Source organism: Synchiropus splendidus, chromosome 8 (genome assembly GCF_027744825.2).
Source record: "Synchiropus splendidus isolate RoL2022-P1 chromosome 8, RoL_Sspl_1.0, whole genome shotgun sequence".
Lineage (NCBI taxonomy): Eukaryota > Metazoa > Chordata > Actinopteri > Syngnathiformes > Callionymidae > Synchiropus > Synchiropus splendidus.
Window position 1 is genome coordinate 17,771,858 of NC_071341.1, and position 19,022 is coordinate 17,790,879.

The following is a 19,022-nucleotide window of genomic DNA, read 5'->3' on the forward strand; positions in this document are numbered from 1 at the left end:
ACAGTTACTTCTACTGCCGCAGCGCATTATGGGCAATTTACCAGCCATGAGTGGATAAAGCAAGTCGCCAGCCATTTATTTCACCAGTGCATGGACAGGTCAGAGTGCAATCCAGCAGCTTACCAAATAAATGTGCCACTTTAGGGTAAAACACTACTCAGGATAGGGTTTAGTCAACTGACTTGCTGTGACAAGTTTCCAAACACACGCACACCAAACATTTCAAGTGAAGTAAAGCTCAGTCAATTTATTGATTCATGGAAAATATATAACATCTTTACATGGTTGTATAGATCCCTCCACCTTCGCCATCTCGATCATCTGAATCCAAGGAAACCAATTCAAATTGCATCAAATCAAGCTTCAGTCTTCCTCTTAAGCCAGTCGACATTCCACTTTACCGGAAATTCAAACAGTCTAAATGAAACGCACCACCCAGAGAACGAGGAGTATTGGTGAATATACAGTCGAGTAAAAGAGCAAGCAGATTGAAGTTTGAACCACTGGACTACAAATCCGAGATCGGACGACAACAAGGACAAATAAATGAGTGGAACACAAGAGCAGCCACAGCAGAGGCGGCCAAACCTGGTTACTTCCTTTTCTTATTTTAAGACAGAACGTTGTCATATCCACATGGGTGAAACCAAAGTCGACTATAATCACGGTGTGCATTCTAATATTCTGTTATATCAAGAAGGTTATTTCAGTCGGATGGACTACGAGCAGGAAAGTTGAGTAAGTCAAAGCAGGGTTTCCCGCAGAAGATCTGTCAGTCAAGGCGGCGGCATGCGGGAGGCGGAGCCTGTGACATCACAGTCTGTTCAGTCAGTGGTGAGAGAGAGAGAGATTGTTGTAGCTTGGTGTCAGCAAACAGAAGATAAACCTCTGCTGCTGACGCTGTGTAAGGCCGATTGTTTTCGGGAGAACGTAGCAGTGTTGGCGAAGGCAGCGCCGCCTTAACAACACAGCCCTGCGGGAAACCCTGTACAGTATTATGGCACGTTTGAAAACCAAAGAGAACAGTTCACAGGTCATTTTCCACAACAATAAGCAATGCAAACTTTACGATACACCAATATATATAGATATAGATATATTCTTGTGAGCAAAGTTTGTCATAATACATTGATATTGATAACATTTATAAAGCATTACATCAATATATCATCAGGATATCCGTTTGCAGGAACTGCAGTTGTCAAGTGTGAGATCGTCCTGATGGCTAAACTCCCCGGTGACACCAACCCTGCCACTCAGACAATACTCGACGCCCAGGAGAGAAGTGAACCCTCCTACACCGCTTCGCTCGTCTAAACTCTTTCAGATTCTAGATCCCCCTTCCCAACATGGAACCCCTTGTGTTGCAGTCATTGGCTCTGTAGATTGTAAATAGAGACACATATATTACAGAAATATAGCTAGATATTCATGTATATACCTCCACTGTGTACACGTTCTGTCCACTCACTCTCATGGGTTCAGAACCACCTTGTCAAGACATGAGCCACAGAAAAGGTGCATGCAACAAGAGTAATCAAATTGGTAGAGTCTCACCACAGCCACAAAAGAGTCAATGTTGAATACTGGAAAAGAAGATTTTTCCCTAGAGGAACTCTGGTATTGGTTCGTCGCTGCTTGCAATTTCTGTGTTGCTTTTACCTCTAAATAAATCATATAGCTGGATGACTCGGCGCAACCTTGGGCGAAGAAAAGGCCGGTGGCCCACATTAACACTTGGTCCATTCACTGTCCTGTCCGACAGACAGACGCCTCAGAAGTCGCACAAATATTCTACAGATTGATCGTTTTTAGGGGGGCAATTTGTTAACCGTTTGATTCGTAGTTCCTTTGTTGTTCTTAAAGACAGAGATGTCAAGAGGACAAGAAACATGAACAGAGACTTCAGTCTTCTCTTCACTTGGCGGTCATCATCTGGACAAACTCTGGATGGAGACAGAGAACAGATCAACGTCGCCAGACTCAGACTCATTTCTGACCACCTGCTACATGTCTCTCCCTCCTCACTCCCTCTTCAAATGTTCCATCAGCTTGCATTATTAAACACTCACCTTCGTAGTTGACCTGACCGTCGCCGTCGATGTCCGCCTCTCGAATCATTTCATCCACCTCCTCGTCGGTGAGCTTCTCCCCCAAGTTGGTCATGACGTGTCGGAGCTCAGCAGCGCTGATGTAACCATTTCCATCCTGAGAAGGAACACGACCGCATTCACACACCGCCTCAGCTCAGGTCAACACCGGACTAGACCACATCACCCTGAAAACACCTTGAAAATATTCTGTTGTTTTAAGATTTTAAGACTTGTAAAAACTTCGTGATGAATAGATCTCCCATATGTTGGGCTGTACAATCTCTACTACAGGATTCCGCTTCACATGAGGTAGAACAAACTAAGAGTCATTCAAGACTGATTCATCACATGTAATTCAGCAGCCATATTTATTTTTGGGAAAGTGCTACTCCATTGATCTTTGTGACATATTCACCTTCTCTCAAGTCCACCATTAAAAAAGGTTCCCTGTAAGCCTCTCAAAAGTGTAAATAATGTGAAGAAACATGCCCAAAATGGGGTTGACCCGCACCTTGTCGAAGACCCTGAAGGCTTCTCTGATTTCCTCCTCACTGTCAGTGTCCTTCATCTTCCTCGCCATCATGGTCAGAAACTCCGGGAAGTCTATTGTGCCATTACCTAAAAACAGTGCGACCAAGACACCAGCTTAGATGCTGCATTTGACACGTTATTATTAGAAGAGCATCAGAGAAAGACAGCGTCTGTGGGGTTAAACAGAAGCATGTAAATTACCCACTTTACTAAACTTGAAAGAAGTGGCCTCGCTATCCATTATCAAGCAATTTCTGTGAGCAACAAGAGGAGTGTGGGAGGCACAAGCGAGAGAATGAGCGAACGGCATTAAACTGTACGTTTGCTTTGGTTGTGAATCCTTCACATCTATCGGGCTCATTTTTAAAAGGAGTGGATTCTCATATTTTGGCCAATGACCGAGAAAGTTAAGCTGGTTGAATTAAAAGGTCTTTTTAATGTGCATTCAGAAGCATATCAACATTTGCTGTAGCTGTGCTGTGAACAGTTGGGAATTGTGAGGCTAACACTTGCTGTGTCTCTGTCTCAGTGAGAGAGGTGATATTTTCCAAATATATCCTCACCCATTCTTAAAAAAAAAAAACATTCACCTATGGAGTCTAGTGTCTACAGTGTCTTTATTCAAACTCAACTGCCACTAACAGCTTGAAACTCCGACTCCTTTCGAAGCCCACCTCTTCAACACGCACTCATAATAGGCAGCAGCTTACTTTTGTGCCAAAGAAGACGGCATCACACAAAAACAACGGCATGTTAATAGTGGCTCTGGACAACATGCAAGAGGAAAACCACCATCAGGGGCTCCAAAACTAGCAAAATAAAGATTACACTAAAAGATGCCAACATCATACTGACATGGACAAGAATATCCATGCAGATGCCAAGTATGTGTGTGGCATATATGTATATATTTGGAGCTAGAAGCGGTCTGAAGTCCTCACAAGCACATCTCCTCACCGTCAGCATCCACCTCGTTGATCATGTCCTGCAGCTCGGCTTCCGTGGGGTTTTGTCCCAGTGAGCGCATCACGGTCCCAAGTTCTTTGGTTGTGATGGTACCGTCCCCATCTTTGTCAAACAGTGAGAACGCCTCCTTGAACTCTGTGTGCATCCAAAGAACTGGGTTAGACTACTGACAGCCACACCATTGCATGTCGTTTGGTAAAGTACGGCAGAATTAGAATTGAAAGCTAGAACTGGACACTTTAGTGAAAAAAGTGGTGAAACATCAGCAATCTAATCACTGAGTCCAATAACAGCGGTCAAAATGAAGCCTAAAGAGGTCAAGCAATTAAAATGCACCAAAAAACTCACCTGCAATCTGCTCTTCGGTCAGCTGATCAGCCTGTGAGACAATAATTCAAACATCAATTCTCTCCATTGTTGCTTGCCAATCTTTAATCAACCATTTCATTCTTCCATGACACATCCTTTTTCGCAACATACTTTGATGGGAAGAACAAATACTGTACAACAAAGGTAAACTTCTAAAACTAAAGCAACTCAAAGAGGATGTAAAGAGTATTGGCAGTAAGAATAAAAGTGACAAAATCCATTTTTTCTAAAGACCTAAATAAAAAATGAACATCACCCAAGTTCAACATAATGTGGCATGTTAAACATAAATCTAACCCATGTGTAGTTGCTCACTTAAAAACTGATCTATATTAACATAACTGCATTGATACCGGCAGGGGCTTTAATGCACATTAAGGGGGAAGTATTGTACAACCTAAACACCTTATTTTCAATTTCTTTTTTTAGGTTTCATGCTGAGGAGACCCTGGTTTTGAGCAGTCCTGGATCACTGAGGTTAAAAACGTATCTCATCTGTTAACAGAGAATGTGCATCGGGACTTTTTTATTGGACAGTTTTTTCAACTGATCATTTATACCAGACGATAAGTCACTAGACTTAACACTCATCCAAACAGTCCCAGCAGGGCAGCCTACGCCAGTCATCTTGTCCACTTCAAAATGAGAAAATGTGATGAGGGATTGGTATGAAAACTCCTTAGCCCAAAATACACCCACCTGCTATAATTAGTGAGCCATGAACAGGGTCGCATAAGTAGCACACTGAATATCACAGCAATGAACCACAGCCTCACACATTGGAGTTCACAAAAACGACAGAACTCTTGGCCTCGGCAGCTGTTGCCTGATAAGTGGCGTCTGCATCGGCTCAGTCATGTGATGACTAGCAGATGAGGAAAACAGAGAATTCACTGAGAGAAAGCAAAACACGAGTGATGGCAGTCAAAATGTGGTCGGATAGTATTCAAAAATATTTATTTTGATCGTAAATGGCATCTAAAGGAAAACTAAAGACACATAGTTAGCAAGTCCTGTGCTACTATGATGCTTTTTATTCTTCCACAATAACTTTCAGAGCCATTTCAACTTTGAATCTAACTTTCTCATCGGCTATTGGTCTCCTTGGTACTAAAAGAGATGTATTTGCCATGAGTCTGGTAAAAGGAATTCTCACGTATAACGTGACTTAGTACAGGGAACACGTAAGCAGAGTGCATTGTACTTCCTTCATGGTCCTCATTAAGGTCCCACCTCAAAAGGCGGCAGTGCTACACAAACGCTCCAGTGAGAGATCACTGACCGTGGAGTCACATTTCACTACATTTTCCCAAAAAAAAGCTCCCCATAGGTTGTGAAATCCCAGCGTACGGGGCCCTTACACTGCTAAAGCGCTGCGGGAAACCCTGCCAATGTATTTTATATTGCTACAATTATAACATGTATACTAAGACATTAACAGTTAGACAACAATCAAAATCTTAGCAAATTTACTTGAAATTGTTAAATTAGGAATGATTTCCTTTTGTTAGAGCAAATAAAACCATCGACAAATCGGTCCACGTGGTCTAAACGTTATCCATTAGCCATATTATGATATTAAACATGTCTTGTGGCTATGATCAAAGGAAGTCTTACTTTAAATTAAACTGCAAATCATGTGTCCTTTATGTGTTAGTTAATTCAGATGGCTCACAAATATTTGTGGACAAAAAATGGTGAAAGTGAAATTAATTAATATCGCCAGCAGTGAAGGGAATAGTGAAGAGCGTTCTGGAGTGTTAGGTTTCCATAAAGCCATGTGTTCTTCCATTCAGTTTCATGACTCATCCTGGTGGATTATAGGGGAGGGGGGGTAAAAAGAAGGGCGCAAGACACACTGCAGTCTGTCCACTGCCGACCAAGTAGGTGTTGTTGAAGCAAGAGGTGTCTGGATGAGATCGCTGGGCCGGAGAATGTTTAGAATGCAACGAAAAGTTTCCTTTCAGAGCCATTTGCACTGTTAAAACCGAAAGTGCTGCAGTTGTTTTCTCACAACTTGTGTTTGAGCAGCATGTGGCGGATATTGTCTCCTCCACTTGCTTGGCAAACAACATCCATATCAGGGAGCAGGCTGTCTTTCAAAATAAGACGTGGACTTGCTGTTAAGTGGGGCACTGGATGAGATAACCGCACTTCTCGCTAGATATTACAGATCCTGTAAACGGCTGGGTCCCACGTTGAAGGGTGCACTGCGGGTGCTGACAGCTTACTGCACCAAGCATGGTCTGGTTCAATGCGGGGGGAAGGGAGGCGCAGAAAGAGGGGTGGCAAAGACAGAATGCGGTCTAATATCATGGCGCAATACGTAGAAGCGCCAGTCCGCTTTGAATGGGGCTCATTCATTGCACATTCGCAGTAAACGATCAGCGTCAAGGATGAGCCGCTCGCCGCTACCTGTGGGCTATATTCTTATGTAATCGCTATTGCTGCCGATTACGGCCGTTTTCGGCTTGTTGCGCATGTCGGTCGAAAATAACTGCCATGCCACATCGCTTGAAAACAGCTGGAATTTAGAAGGCAACACTCCGAATACACTGGATGAAGCGCGAGCGCTGCTCTGATATGCGGATTTACAGAGATATTAGCGTTAACCGAACGCTCGCGCTTCTCATTACCGTCATTTATAACGCGACCCGTACAGCACACAGAGTGAGGATGCATTTCAGCAGAGGCATTTCAATATTAACAAGCATTTCAGACACATTTAAATCACCATTAACCTGGCTGCAGGGATGCTAGCTAGCTTTAGCTTGTACTCACCATCGTCCCGTTAACTTGCGGCGCTTTTTGTAGAAGGTATAAAGAACGGTATAACCGTTAACGAGAGGTAAATGGTTCCTTGGCTTTGGCTAAGTGAGGTTATATGCTTAAAACGACAGCACAAGTCTAGGAAGGCAGCGTGCCAGTATTGCGCTCGAGTTGCCCGGAAACCCCAATCCAATGACGCCGGCTGCTGCGCCTTATTTTGAAAAGGGATCCTTCCGCCCATGAATTTCTTAGTTGCTTCTTTGTGTCACCGCAGTACGCGCGGATGAGTCAGTGTTGCGATGAAAGTGTTGCTAACATCGTTGGACATCCGAGTATAATTTGCTTTTTGTAAATATTGATTTACAAGGCCAAATTATTTTGGAGCACTATAATACAAAGCGCGCAATGATACCATGCCCACCACAGCGTCTCGAGCCAGGATATGTATGGAGGATGAGAGGTGCCAACGCTATTAATATTCTTTTGTACCTTTTTCTTTTTAATAAAGCTGCCTGCATGTATCAATAAAAGCAACAAATAATTCCAATAACAACTTCAAAGGGGAGATTTTTAATCATGTATTGCTCTTTTTCGACAAAAATAAAAGTAACAAAGGCATAATATTTTGATTAGATTCGTTTATTTATTGCATATTCTATTATATATACCATTGATATGTGGTAAATGTCGAACAAATTTAACCAAAAAAATGTGTCTATAAATAGTTCCATGCGCTCCACTGACATATTTCATCATTTCCTCTCAGTGTAACAGTTATTTATCTTTGTTAACAGAGGGGGGAAAAACATGGTGGTGAAGAGCAATTGAGAAACAAGAAGCTGTAAATAAAATAAAGCTAGTCCACGTTCGTCCTCACCAAAATTCAAATTGTCCAGACTTTCACGATGTTTCCACTTGAAACAAAGGTGTATTGTGAGTTTACAGTCAACCCCCATGTGACTTTCACTTTGATGACACACACAACAGGTTCCGTTTAACCGTTTGTTATTAAACCGTTTGTGTGCCTCAATTCATCCGTACCATAGTCATCCTCACAGATGAGGATGAGGAGAAACACCCATCAAGGCTTCACTAATCTCGTGTCAGAACTCCATCACAAGACTGTGCCACATGTCGTCACCTGCAGCAACAGATCACCGTGACCTTCAGGATGAATGGGAAAGTTCCTGTCAGATGCAGTCGCTTGTTCTGCATCTCAAGTTCATATGCCGGCTAATATACGTTTCATTATGAAGAAAACAACCTAATTATCAATTTTATTTTACAATAAATAATCATATCACTAAAATATTTCAGTATTTTTGTCCATATTTCTGGAAAAAAGGAGAAGTGGGGTGCAACATATGAGGTAAATGAAGAGGGGAGGCTGACTTTCTGTGGCAACTCCAGATGGAACCAGCTAAAAGAAGGAGGAGGAAAACTGAGGACACTTTGAAAATCAAGAATTTAATCAAGTTGGAGATGGTGAAATACAATCACAATCACATATGATCAAGGCCCATTTTTGAGTTGAATAAGTAATTTATCATTCTATTTAGTGTATGAAAAAGACACTGCGCCCCAGTAGACTGAGGATTAAAAAGTGGAACTGATCAATATCTATTGGATCTTATTTGTAACTGAATGTTTTCTGTGAGGTATTTGCAGGACTGGAGACACTTGACCTTCACGAAATGTCCCTGTCTCAAGTGGACACCACTTGCACATGCTGATGACTTGTAGATTCGTCTGGCTCAGAACCAGAGACACAGAGATTAAACAGTCGCAAATGCTCCTTATAGCCCCAGACGTGGTCATAAGCCCAGATGAATGTCCCCATTAGGCCGTTCAGTCCTTGTCTGATGATCACGGAGATGATATTGAACAGAGAGTTAGTGCAGCACACTCCAAAAAGCATCATGAGGCAATTGGCCACCTGGTACACCAGGATGTTTTCGTGTTGTTCTCTCTGACTGCTGACTAAGTCGCCGAATCCCACGGTGCTGAAGGCCACGAAGCAGAAGTACAGGGACTCCAGGTAACTCCAGCCCTCCATCACTGAATAAATCAGGCCGAAAACGCATGAAACCACGAGGACGGCGAGAAACAGTGCCGTGGCGATGCAGTATACAGACGGCTTCGATACACCGTAACTCTCTTTTCCCTGCGAGCTGATGGATCCAGTATGATGCCGCCAGGTTGTGAAAAGGCTCAGCGCTGACACAACTCTCTCCAGGAACAGGTTAAAGAAAAGTATCGTTGCTGGGCAGCCAAACAGACCGTAGATAACTATCAGGACCTTCCCAGTTGTTGTCGATGGGGCAGACACTCCGAAACCTGGAAGGAAATCATTAGATTGTGTTGTTACTTCATCAAAATAGTAGCTGACGTGATAGTTTATGTTTATTTATAATAAACAGGGTATTACAATATGCGGTGAAAACCAGGATAAATAAAATGCGAATAATGCCCAAATAGATAAAGAACAAAAATGTAGACATTTCTATATTTAAACCACATTTTTATTCTACCACAGGCTATTTTATGACAAAATAATAATAATAATGGTGCTAAATATGCTGTATACTGTGTTATAATTATTATTAAAAACAATAATAATAATAAGGGACACATTTTTAAATTACGCCCTTCGATTTTTTTTTTTTTTTTACCACTAGAGGGCACTCCGCTCAACCTGAAATTTCCAATATTACTTGACACCAAGAAACTTTTTCCTGGACAGCTGCTTCTGTTAAGTTATTAGATTATTAGTTATTAAGTTGGAAAGTTTCTCTACTGAGAAGAACAAACGTTTCTATGACCTTATTTGGTGCTCAACACAGTTGTGATTCCGATCTGGATATCAATATATTCCATCATTTTCTTCTTTAAATAGCAGGTGGAACAAAACCCACAGGACGCGGTTACATCAGCGATAAGAGTCAGTAAATACACAAGTCCCTGCTCATCGCTGCTCTCTCCGCCATGATGGGGTCGATCAAAGATATGCAGAGCAGACTGTTTATTGATCGCCAGAGATAGAGCTGGTTTAATTTTTATCCCACATGCTCGTGGGCTATTTAATTTTAAGTGAAAATGTATGGATTTTTCTGTAAACACTCAATGACTTTGTATTTCAAAAATCAATTCTAAGCATTGTATTTCAGTTCACGACATGAGTGATTGTTGCGTTTATTTGATATATGGATGATTTGAGTGAATCCTCTAGGCATGATTTAACACAAGTGTACAGAAAACATAATGTGTCTTATGTAAATAAATATGATCTATTAGTTTGTTTTAATATGTTTCAATTGACTAATACTTCTTCTTTCTTCTTGCTGTATTATTTGACTTTGAAAATAATGATATTCATTGCTCAGTGAGGATCTCACCAACTAGGAAAGTGCTTTGGTACATTGAGCAATAATGAACATAACTTAATAATACAATAAAATAAACAATAACAATAGAAGTAACTAATAAATAAATAAACAACAAGGGTTTATTATTGTAATGTTGCCACTGTGAGTCTTGTGTGTGTATTGCAGTGTTGTGCTGTTTCCCTGACTCTCCTACTCACCAATGGTGGACACCACAGTTCCCACAAAGTAGAAGGCTCCTGGAATGTCCCACAGGGCTCTGCCCGGTTCAGTCCGGATCCCTGCTGTCCTGGCCTCTTCATAGTGACGCAGCAGAGATTTCAAGGATTCGGAGCTGATGTTGAAATCTTGGCTGAAGTCCCTCAGCCTCTTCTTCCAGAGCCGATGGGCCTGCAGCTCAGCCGATCTCTCCAAAGCAGAAAAAACAGCGGCTCCAGCCAGCATGTAGAAAGCAATGAGAAAACCCAGGAGCAAGAAAGTGGCCGTGTCGTAGCTGTGGCACGGAGACAAGCTTCCACGCAGGAAATCTCTTTTCAATAACATTTGAAATTTTCTCAGGTGACTGTCTTCTTTCATGATGCCACCATTAAACCAACCACACACAGCAGAGGTTCTGGAGCGTCTGCTGCTTCTGGGTCTGCGGGGGTTTTAACGCTCTTCAGTGATAGCTGCTTATCATCAGCTCAATAATCTGTCTTTACACATCCTTTATGAGCCAGAAACATATGAACGCACACTCATATTCTCCTTATTTGTAGAGACATTTGACTGGATGGGCAAACAATACGACTGTTTGCAGACCCAGATCTGTCCTACCTGTTTTCCTTAACCAGGATTGCATCCCATAATAATGTGATGACATCAATTGGTTTTTGAATTAAGTCAGAGAAAAATAAAAGGATTAGTCTGTTGACTTGTGTACCTTAATAAATAAGAAAATATTTTGTCTAAAATAGCATTAAACAATATTAAAGTGTAAAACTAAAATATTCTTTCTGATTCAATTTTTAATTCTCAATTCATTCATTTTCAAAAATGGCTTACTATTTCAATTTGTGAAACTACTTGTCAATAAAACTGTTGGTTTATCTTTCTAATTTATAAGATAATTGTATGTCAGCATCAGTTTATTAAGCCTCGAAATGATAATAATAGAGTCCTTTATGAAGCGGTGCAGTTTGAATTTCTGAGATCTGAGACGAAAAAAAAACAGCAATATTTGTGCGAGGGTTCAGAGAAATTCAAATGACTTTTTTATCCAAACAACTAATTTTATCCCAAATATTATGATCAGTCGGGAATTTCAGAGCCACGTGTTGACGTTACGGCTCGGAGCAAATTCTAAGTCACACTTCTTCAAACACCTTCCTGAACAGTGGCTTCTCCACCACCTGTTTAATAACTTTGCTTGTGCATGTACACTCCTGACCAGCAGGTGGCAGGAGTGGTCGGTGTGGTTTTGAAACGTTGGTAGAGGAAGAACGTCGGCGTGTCGTCTCAAGCTACTGGTTGTAAGTTCGTTCTACAACGTTTATTTTTTACATGTCCTTTACAAGTTGCTTGTTTAAATCAATGTTTGCATTGGTTTTGTGTATGGATTCCCCTTTTAAAACAAATTCCGGTAGAGACCAGTTCAGGTTGCTACCAGCAAAAACCAAATGACGATATAAATGTAGTTTCCTGACACGTTTATGTAGCGATTTAAGTTTTGATGGATTTACTGATGGTAGTCCGTTGCTTCTCATTACTGTGAAACGTTCGTGTTAAATTCACAATATATATCATGTACTATATATACACATATATAACTTCTACTGTGAAAGGTATTCACAATCAAGGTAAATATACAATACGTAAACTTTAGTACCAGATTCTATAATTGTGCTTGAGTTTACTTTTGCTGCCATGCAGTACCTAAAATATTCAAATTTTATCTTAAGCAGTTTTACATTAGAATATATATATATATTATTTTTGCACAGCAGACTTTAAGTTAGCTTTTTCTGGGTATCCACCCCTGACTCTTTATATATCTTAGATTTATTAAAGATCAGATATTCACTTTATATTTGTCGTGTGCTAATCATTTTTGGCAATTCCTTTATTTCAGGTCGTGCAATGGCAACACCGGTGTCCGTGCTCCGGCTACCGAAAGGCCCAGACTTGAACAGCCGTGGATTCGACCCCACATCTCCGCGCTTCATCGCCCTCTGTCACACTTCCATTTCTTCCTCAGTGTTGTCGCAGACCAACCACGATCAACTGCAGGAGGAGCAACAGACCAGATCTGTGCTGAGAGAGACCTTCCTCAGGTGTCTCCTGTCCATGACCAAGAAGAAGGTGCAATTTAACATGTATGAGAACGTCAAAGTGGAGGCCACGTTCGGTGCTTCTGACATCGACGTGCTGAACTTTCAAGTGTCTGACCTGCACACTCCCATTGGTGTTCAAAAAGAGGCTCTGCTCAGATGTCAGGATGTGATTTCCTTCACGTTTGACTTATGAAGATTGATATTTCACGTGCCCGTTTTCCAGATTTCTTTCATAAAGTTATGTCTGGGGTGCCGTGCAAACTGTAGTTTTGTTGTCTCAGCACATGAGGGCGCCAGACTCTTTTTTTTTTTCTACCCCCCAACTGAATCAACCTTCAATGTGGAGCATTTTCAAGAACTTCTTTCTCCACGTCTGTTCCTTTATATTGTTATTTTTCATGCCTTGCTAAATTCCTTCATCTACCACTGAAGTTATGTTGCACTCATGTGACTTTTTGTTTATTTTTGTAATAAACAAACACCCAATATTGTGTTGAATTCCTTATAGATAGATTTTAAGAGCAGTCTATTATGACACATCGATCATGTCCAGCAGTTTGGGATTTAAATTTCATTATAAGGTCATGACCTTGATATCCTTGATTTCAATATGTGCTCACTGCCATTGCTGGTCTCTTGTTTGTCTGTGTCCACTCTTCATGTCAGGCAGAAATCGACCATGACTTGAGTTAAACTCATGGCTGTTCTGTCTCGTTGCATGTTGGAGTGCCGAGACAAAAGTTGACACAAGGTTTGTGAATGGGGAAAGTCTGGCTACTCAGCTTGGATAAGAGCTGAGATATTGCATCGGTCTGCAGCTTTTTCTTCCTGAGACCCAGCCTTCTCATTAGAATACTGGACTAGAACTTGATTTAAGTACTTAAGCAGGAATTATGAGTAGTAGTGATAGTAGAAAATCAGTTAGATTCCACTGTTCCCGCAGAGTAAGGTGTTGCGAGGATGAAGATTCTAACATTGTCAGTGATCAGAATTGGTATGTCATAGTGGGGAAGTTAGCAGGTGGAGTTGAGGAGGCCAGAGGAAGAGGTTCATGGATGCGTGAGGACGAGGTGTGACCATGGGGGGTGCAGGCATGTGGTGGTAATGCTGGAGGAGGAAAAGGTTATTGTGAGGTCTGATTCCATCTTGGCTAGATATGATGTGCATCTCCCAACTCGGCTCCTCTCCTGCTCCCCCTCAGGCCAGTGCATCTCGCAGGCCACCGAGCGTGTACCAAGGACCTGAGCCCAGCCCTGAACACGACTGGAGGACACAAGGCCATCAAAATCAAAGGGACAGATCACATGCAAAAGAATAACAGATTCCTTGAGAGGAGCCTTTAGCTGAGCTCCATTAGAATATTGGTGCTGGGAACAGACCGACTCTCCTGTAACCGTAAGCAAATCAAGCAACAATGAAAGCCCGACTGCTCCCAGATCAGTTATTCAAATCGCTGGCGGTGAGTATAATCCAGACAAGTAAGATTCATCACTGTTTAGTAGCAGCCTGCCGGGGCGGGGAGTCGGCGCTATCAATACTATTTAATCTTCCTAAAAGGTGTATTTTGCGAGTTCCCAATAAGTCATTTTATTTGAGTGCCATTAGGCGGTCGTGCTGGGCCGGTGTCTCTCTTTGTACCTGAATTATCTGACCACTCAGTGGAGACAGTCATCAATGAGGCGGTGACTCATCCCCTCTCTCTCTCTCTCTCTCTCTCTCGCACGCTCTCCCGCCTCCTCTCGCTCGCCCTCCCTAATCCTCAATATGACTGAGATGACGTCAACGGGGCTTCGTGATTGAATCAGGAAGCCCTCAAGGACAACGCAATGGTAATTCCATTTACACAGGCGTGCTTGTTCTGCGAGCGGCAGCCTACAACTCGCTCAGTTCTCACCTCCGTGGTGACGACTGTGTTTGGAGATCTTATCCCATGTGTTCCTCGAAGAAATGGAAAAACGTCTATTCATGGCTTTTGTGTGCTGCCTGACACTGACTCGCTGAAATTCTGCCGCTGCGTTGTCAGCTCTCCTGCTCTGGATGAAGTTACGGGGTGGAACCCCAAAAGAGGTGGGCAGCAGTTGGAGAAGGTGTGGAGCAAGGGCCCATCTTGTTGTCCATCAAGTAGAAGACCTCCACATTAATTAGAGTAGAGACTCGTCCTTGAACTTGTTTGCGCTGTCAGATGACCCGTTGTTGGGGGGTTGAACTTGAGATGGAGTCACACCAGACCATGTTCCTTAAGGGGACATGGGCCATGTCATTTTTTTCCATACTTTTTGTGAGTAAAAATACATTTATTTCCCCCCGAGCTGTTCCGGTGAAAAAAATCAAAGGCAATATTTCTGGTCCTTCTAGGTAAAGTAAAGTAAGTAAGATAAGGTAAGGTTAGGTAAGGTAAGGTAAGGTAAGGCAAGGCAAGGCAAGGCTAGGCAAGGTAAGGTAAGGTAAGGTAAGGTAAGATAAGGCAAGGAAAGGTAAGGGTAGGTTAGGTTAGGTTAGGTAAAGTAAGGTAAGGAATGGTAAGGTAAGGTAAGATAAGGCAAGGCAAGGTAAGCTAAGGTAAGGTAAGGTAAAGTAAGGTTGATTTTATTGTTTTATTTACTGTCATATGCATTGCATATGGAAGATTGAAATGTCATCACTCAGCACCCCATGCAGTGACATATACAACATTGAACTATGTATAAAATACATACATGACATCACAAAAACAACTGCAGCTACTACTCATATCTTTGGTGTGATGACTCAAGATTGCAGAAAACATTGGATTACATTCTTTTTTTTATTTGCTGTGCCCGACTGCAAGGAAGGTTATTGGAGAAGGTCTGGCTCGCTGTGTTTAGGGTGCTGCCTCTGTGATCTGAGTTTGGATAAGTGGAAGACAATGACCTGCGCTGCGATGTTGCAGTTTTAGAAATATTCCTGTGATGAACAGCAGTGGACCTCAGCGCGAGTCTCAGTTTTATCTGCTCTGTTTATCTTTCCTGACGGCCGCCTCCCTCTTATCCGTGCGGCGAAACATTCCTACGAACTATGGCGCGCGTGTCTGTGTGTCAGTCAGGATGGTATGAGAAACGGACCGGCCGAGCGGGAGCACATTCTGCTCCTTCCTGTTTGCAGCCATCACTCACTTCCTGGTTGATAACTGACAAATCCTCTCCACTTGTCCAGAGCTGCTGCCCACCAGACTGAAATAACTGGACTGTGACCTCCTGATCATTATTTTTAGGGTCTTGTATGTTTCAGTGGAGAATGATTATTCGCGTGATAAACCAATTTTCATGGTTCAATGTTCTTTGCATGTCCTCATCTGCTGACCCCCAACTGGGAATATTGACCTTCAAATCTGTGTCTGGGTTTTCAGTTTCTAGCGTGAATATGTTCACCAGTCATGAGGCAAGACAAGCTTTAGTCTTTTAAAACGTTTCTTGTGAGTGTCCATTGAGTTTAATGGATCTGTTCCAGATCGACTTCCTCTACCAGGCCACTTCACATGATACGCCAAATAAGGTTATATGACTTTAAGTTATCTCTCTTATGGTAATAGCAGAAAGTAAATAACCAGTGTCTTCAACTCTTCTTGGGGAACTGCCCAACATTCTGTCACCAGCATGTCCTGGGTTCGCCCTTGGGCTTCCTCCTAGTTGGACATCCCTGCAAAACCTCAATATGGATAAGCCTCAGTGCAGAGAGGTTGCCTGAGGATGCAGACACACACACAAAAAAAGAGAAATACTATATATTTTTTTCATTTCGTTTTCAATTTCTAAAAATCATAGGGGAGGGGGGTTGGAGGGGTTGGGGGCATAATTCCTGGCCCTCATCAAATATTCCAAATTGTCAAATAGGACAGAGGTTGATACATTTGCGTACAGCATGCGTACGCCTCCTCATGATACCTGACATTGTAAGAGCATGATCGTGGTGAATATTTCCACTCCTCCTAACATCATCCTCATACGGTCCTCCTCTCAGTGAGAAACCTCCTGACACACTACCCTTAGTCCTGGTTGGAGGGTTGAAGTGGCCAGACAGGTCGGCACAACAGGAACGTCTGAGTCACCGTCAGGCTCCAGGTTTGTTTGAGTTGCCCTCAGTGGGAATGTTGGAGGAGCTCCAGTAATTGTGAGGAGCTCAGGCTGTGTACCAACATCACTTCCTGCCCCGAGTGGCCAGAGAGATTAAGGCGAAGGCTGGAAGTCGATCGAGCAAAAATTCACAAGAATCACAAAACCCCATTTGGATACTTTATTTTTTTTAAACGTCTCTGATAAACGTTTGGACGGAAATGTTCTGGCAATACTTCCAGCCCGGTTAATGCCCCGGCACTGACTCAAAGATAATGGCTTGACTGATCTGTTAGAATCCAGAAGTTCAGCATAAAGTCACTGCCAGTGATCTCAATGAAGGTCGCGTACGTACAGTGCAACTTCAGTCTAGACAGGAAGTGGTACGGCGGAGTAGGAGGAGAAAGGAAGCGATAATTAGAGCGAGATTAAAGTAATCCAGTTTTATCTATAAGTCAGCAGGACTCATCATGTTCCCCTCCCACCCCCACAGGAGTAAACACAGGAAGGTGATGCTAATGACTGTCTGTGATGTAGAAGACACGCTGAACATCTGATGACAGAGAGCTGCGTTCCAGAGGGCTGTTCAACTGAGTCCCATCTCAGCTGTGTATGAGTGATGTTTATATGGATCTGAAAGGGTTCAGTTTGTACCAGCACAGCTGATGAGACAGTCAGAAAACACAAAACTCATTTTGCTTCATGGAGAAAGCCTTTTCTTTTCTGACCCTTCAGACTGTCATCTCCTTCCAAATCTCCTCCTGCTCCCCTCATATGTTCCCATGTCAACGGACTGACTGAGGCCCATTTATGCTCTGCGTTCCTTCATTACTTCCGTTTTTCTGCATGTTTCCACAAAGGTTACAGATACTGACCAAACAGAGCAGTGGCACTGGAAAAACCACGGGGGGCAGTGTTACTGTTACTACTCCATACATAGTTGTAATGTGACATGAAGAAGACGTAACAATGGCGGAACTTCTCCGTCCTCCAGTGGCGATATATTTAATGGCCTCCTACAACGCTGCATCCATTTCCTCTTTTGTGCAAGAGCTGCATTATATATACTTCTTCCACAGTCGCCATGTTGGTTTTGGAGTTTGTCGTTGTCATGGACTTTTGACTCTGAGCTGCTCCCCCCAGTGGATATATTAATGAACAGCAATAACAGCATAAGAAAAGGCATGAAAGCATGTGATCATTCAGGACCATTTGAAACAGTCAAGTACAATTATGTACGTAAAGGGAATGTAAATGGGCATGCACAACCTGCTCCAGACTTGGAGTGCAGAACTTTCCCTCTGGGCCTTGGGTTTCAATGTTCTATAAGGTTAAAACTGAGCATAAGCCACTTAAGTATTCATTACTTTGTTATGATCCATCAACCACTATAGTGAAGAATCAACACCCGTAACTTTCACTGAAATCGTCCCATATTTTTTTTATCAGACTCTAGGTGGGAGAACATATGGTCTTGCTCCGGAGGAGAGATTCCAACAGGAATGTTTTCATGACCTCAAACAACCACGCTCCTTTTGTGAGCGGAACATGAATGCTCACATTCGTGTGACTCGGCAACGCACCTGTGAAAAGTCTATATGTCCTCATGGCCTGAGAACTTGATGCATTGACCGGATCACATACATCTGTAGTTCGCAAAGGTTCATGCAGTGTTGAAATGGAACATTTATTTGAATGTATAGTTTCAACAGACCCTGCAACTCCTCACACATTCACCCAGAGCAACGGAGACTGGAAAACATTGGGTCGTCTAAACAGCATCTGAGTTTCCACAAACCGTCACTCCTGCCACCGTCAGTGAAAGTTGTTGTGCTATTTTGAAATCCAGCATTTAACAATGAATGGACTGTCTCTATTAAGTAGCGATGGGCAGATGAGGCTTCATGAAGCAGTGTCCTCATTTTCAGAGCACACTTGATGGCACTCTCTGCCCTAAAGTCCTTGCATTTGAACAACCATTTCAATGAAACTTCACCTTGTTTTTAAACCAACAGCGCCACCTACTGAGCTCTAAAAATAAGGACACTGTTTCATGAAGCCTCATTGACTCGTCTGTGGAACGCTCCATGGCGTAGACATCTGCTAACTTTCAACCAGTTAAGATTCTGGATTCAAAGAGTAGGATCATTTATGAAATTGTTTGGGTCAAGAATAAAGAAAGACTTCATAGACTTGAGCGCAAGCAGGTGTCCACAGTGGTCAACAGAGGTGAGAGGTCATGCAGCACTGTCGACATGACTTTGGAGTGAATTCTCTGAAGCGATTCAGCCACAGCTTTGAAGTCTGTAAGTGACCTTTCAGCTCATGGTAGATTCCAGAAGACATGTAAAATAAGATTTTCGACACATCTATGAGAGGGTGGAGCGTTGATTTAGTCAGAGCTCTCAGAAAGCAGATGTCCTCCCCACATGTATGCTTCACTTTATTTTCCATTCCTCCTCCTTCTCCTCCAGATCACCTGCTTCCCAAACTCCGGCTCAGCCCACTCACTCCCTCACAGCTTGAAAC

The 19,022-nt window shown here is 42.6% G+C and overlaps 3 protein-coding genes across 3 annotated transcripts; 1 reads left to right on the forward strand and 2 right to left on the reverse strand.

Moving 5' to 3' along the window:
• Positions 1-227: 227 nt before the first annotated feature.
• On the reverse strand, positions 228-7,142 carry calm3a (calmodulin 3a (phosphorylase kinase, delta)). Its single transcript, XM_053872884.1, has 6 exons — positions 6,741-7,142; positions 3,939-3,969; positions 3,582-3,725; positions 2,605-2,711; positions 2,073-2,208; positions 228-1,946 (listed from the first exon to the last, which is right to left on the reverse strand). Exons 1-6 carry the CDS (start codon positions 6,741-6,743, stop codon positions 1,918-1,920), a joined length of 450 nt encoding a protein of 149 aa, XP_053728859.1. The 5' UTR covers positions 6,744-7,142; the 3' UTR covers positions 228-1,917.
• Positions 7,143-7,628: 486 nt separating this feature from the next.
• si:ch211-261a10.5 (potassium channel subfamily K member 13) lies at positions 7,629-10,654 on the reverse strand. The gene is made up of 4 exons (XM_053872233.1): positions 10,312-10,654; positions 8,567-9,065; positions 7,711-7,733; positions 7,629-7,642 (listed from the first exon to the last, which is right to left on the reverse strand). Exons 1-4 carry the CDS (start codon positions 10,652-10,654, stop codon positions 7,629-7,631), a joined length of 879 nt encoding a protein of 292 aa, XP_053728208.1.
• Positions 10,655-11,546: 892 nt separating this feature from the next.
• On the forward strand, positions 11,547-12,911 carry gemin7 (gem (nuclear organelle) associated protein 7). The gene is made up of 2 exons (XM_053873354.1): positions 11,547-11,622; positions 12,222-12,911. The coding sequence occupies exon 2, from the start codon at positions 12,230-12,232 to the stop codon at positions 12,614-12,616; it is 387 nt and encodes a 128-aa protein (XP_053729329.1). The 5' UTR covers positions 11,547-11,622; positions 12,222-12,229; the 3' UTR covers positions 12,617-12,911.
• Positions 12,912-19,022: the final 6,111 nt, after the last annotated feature.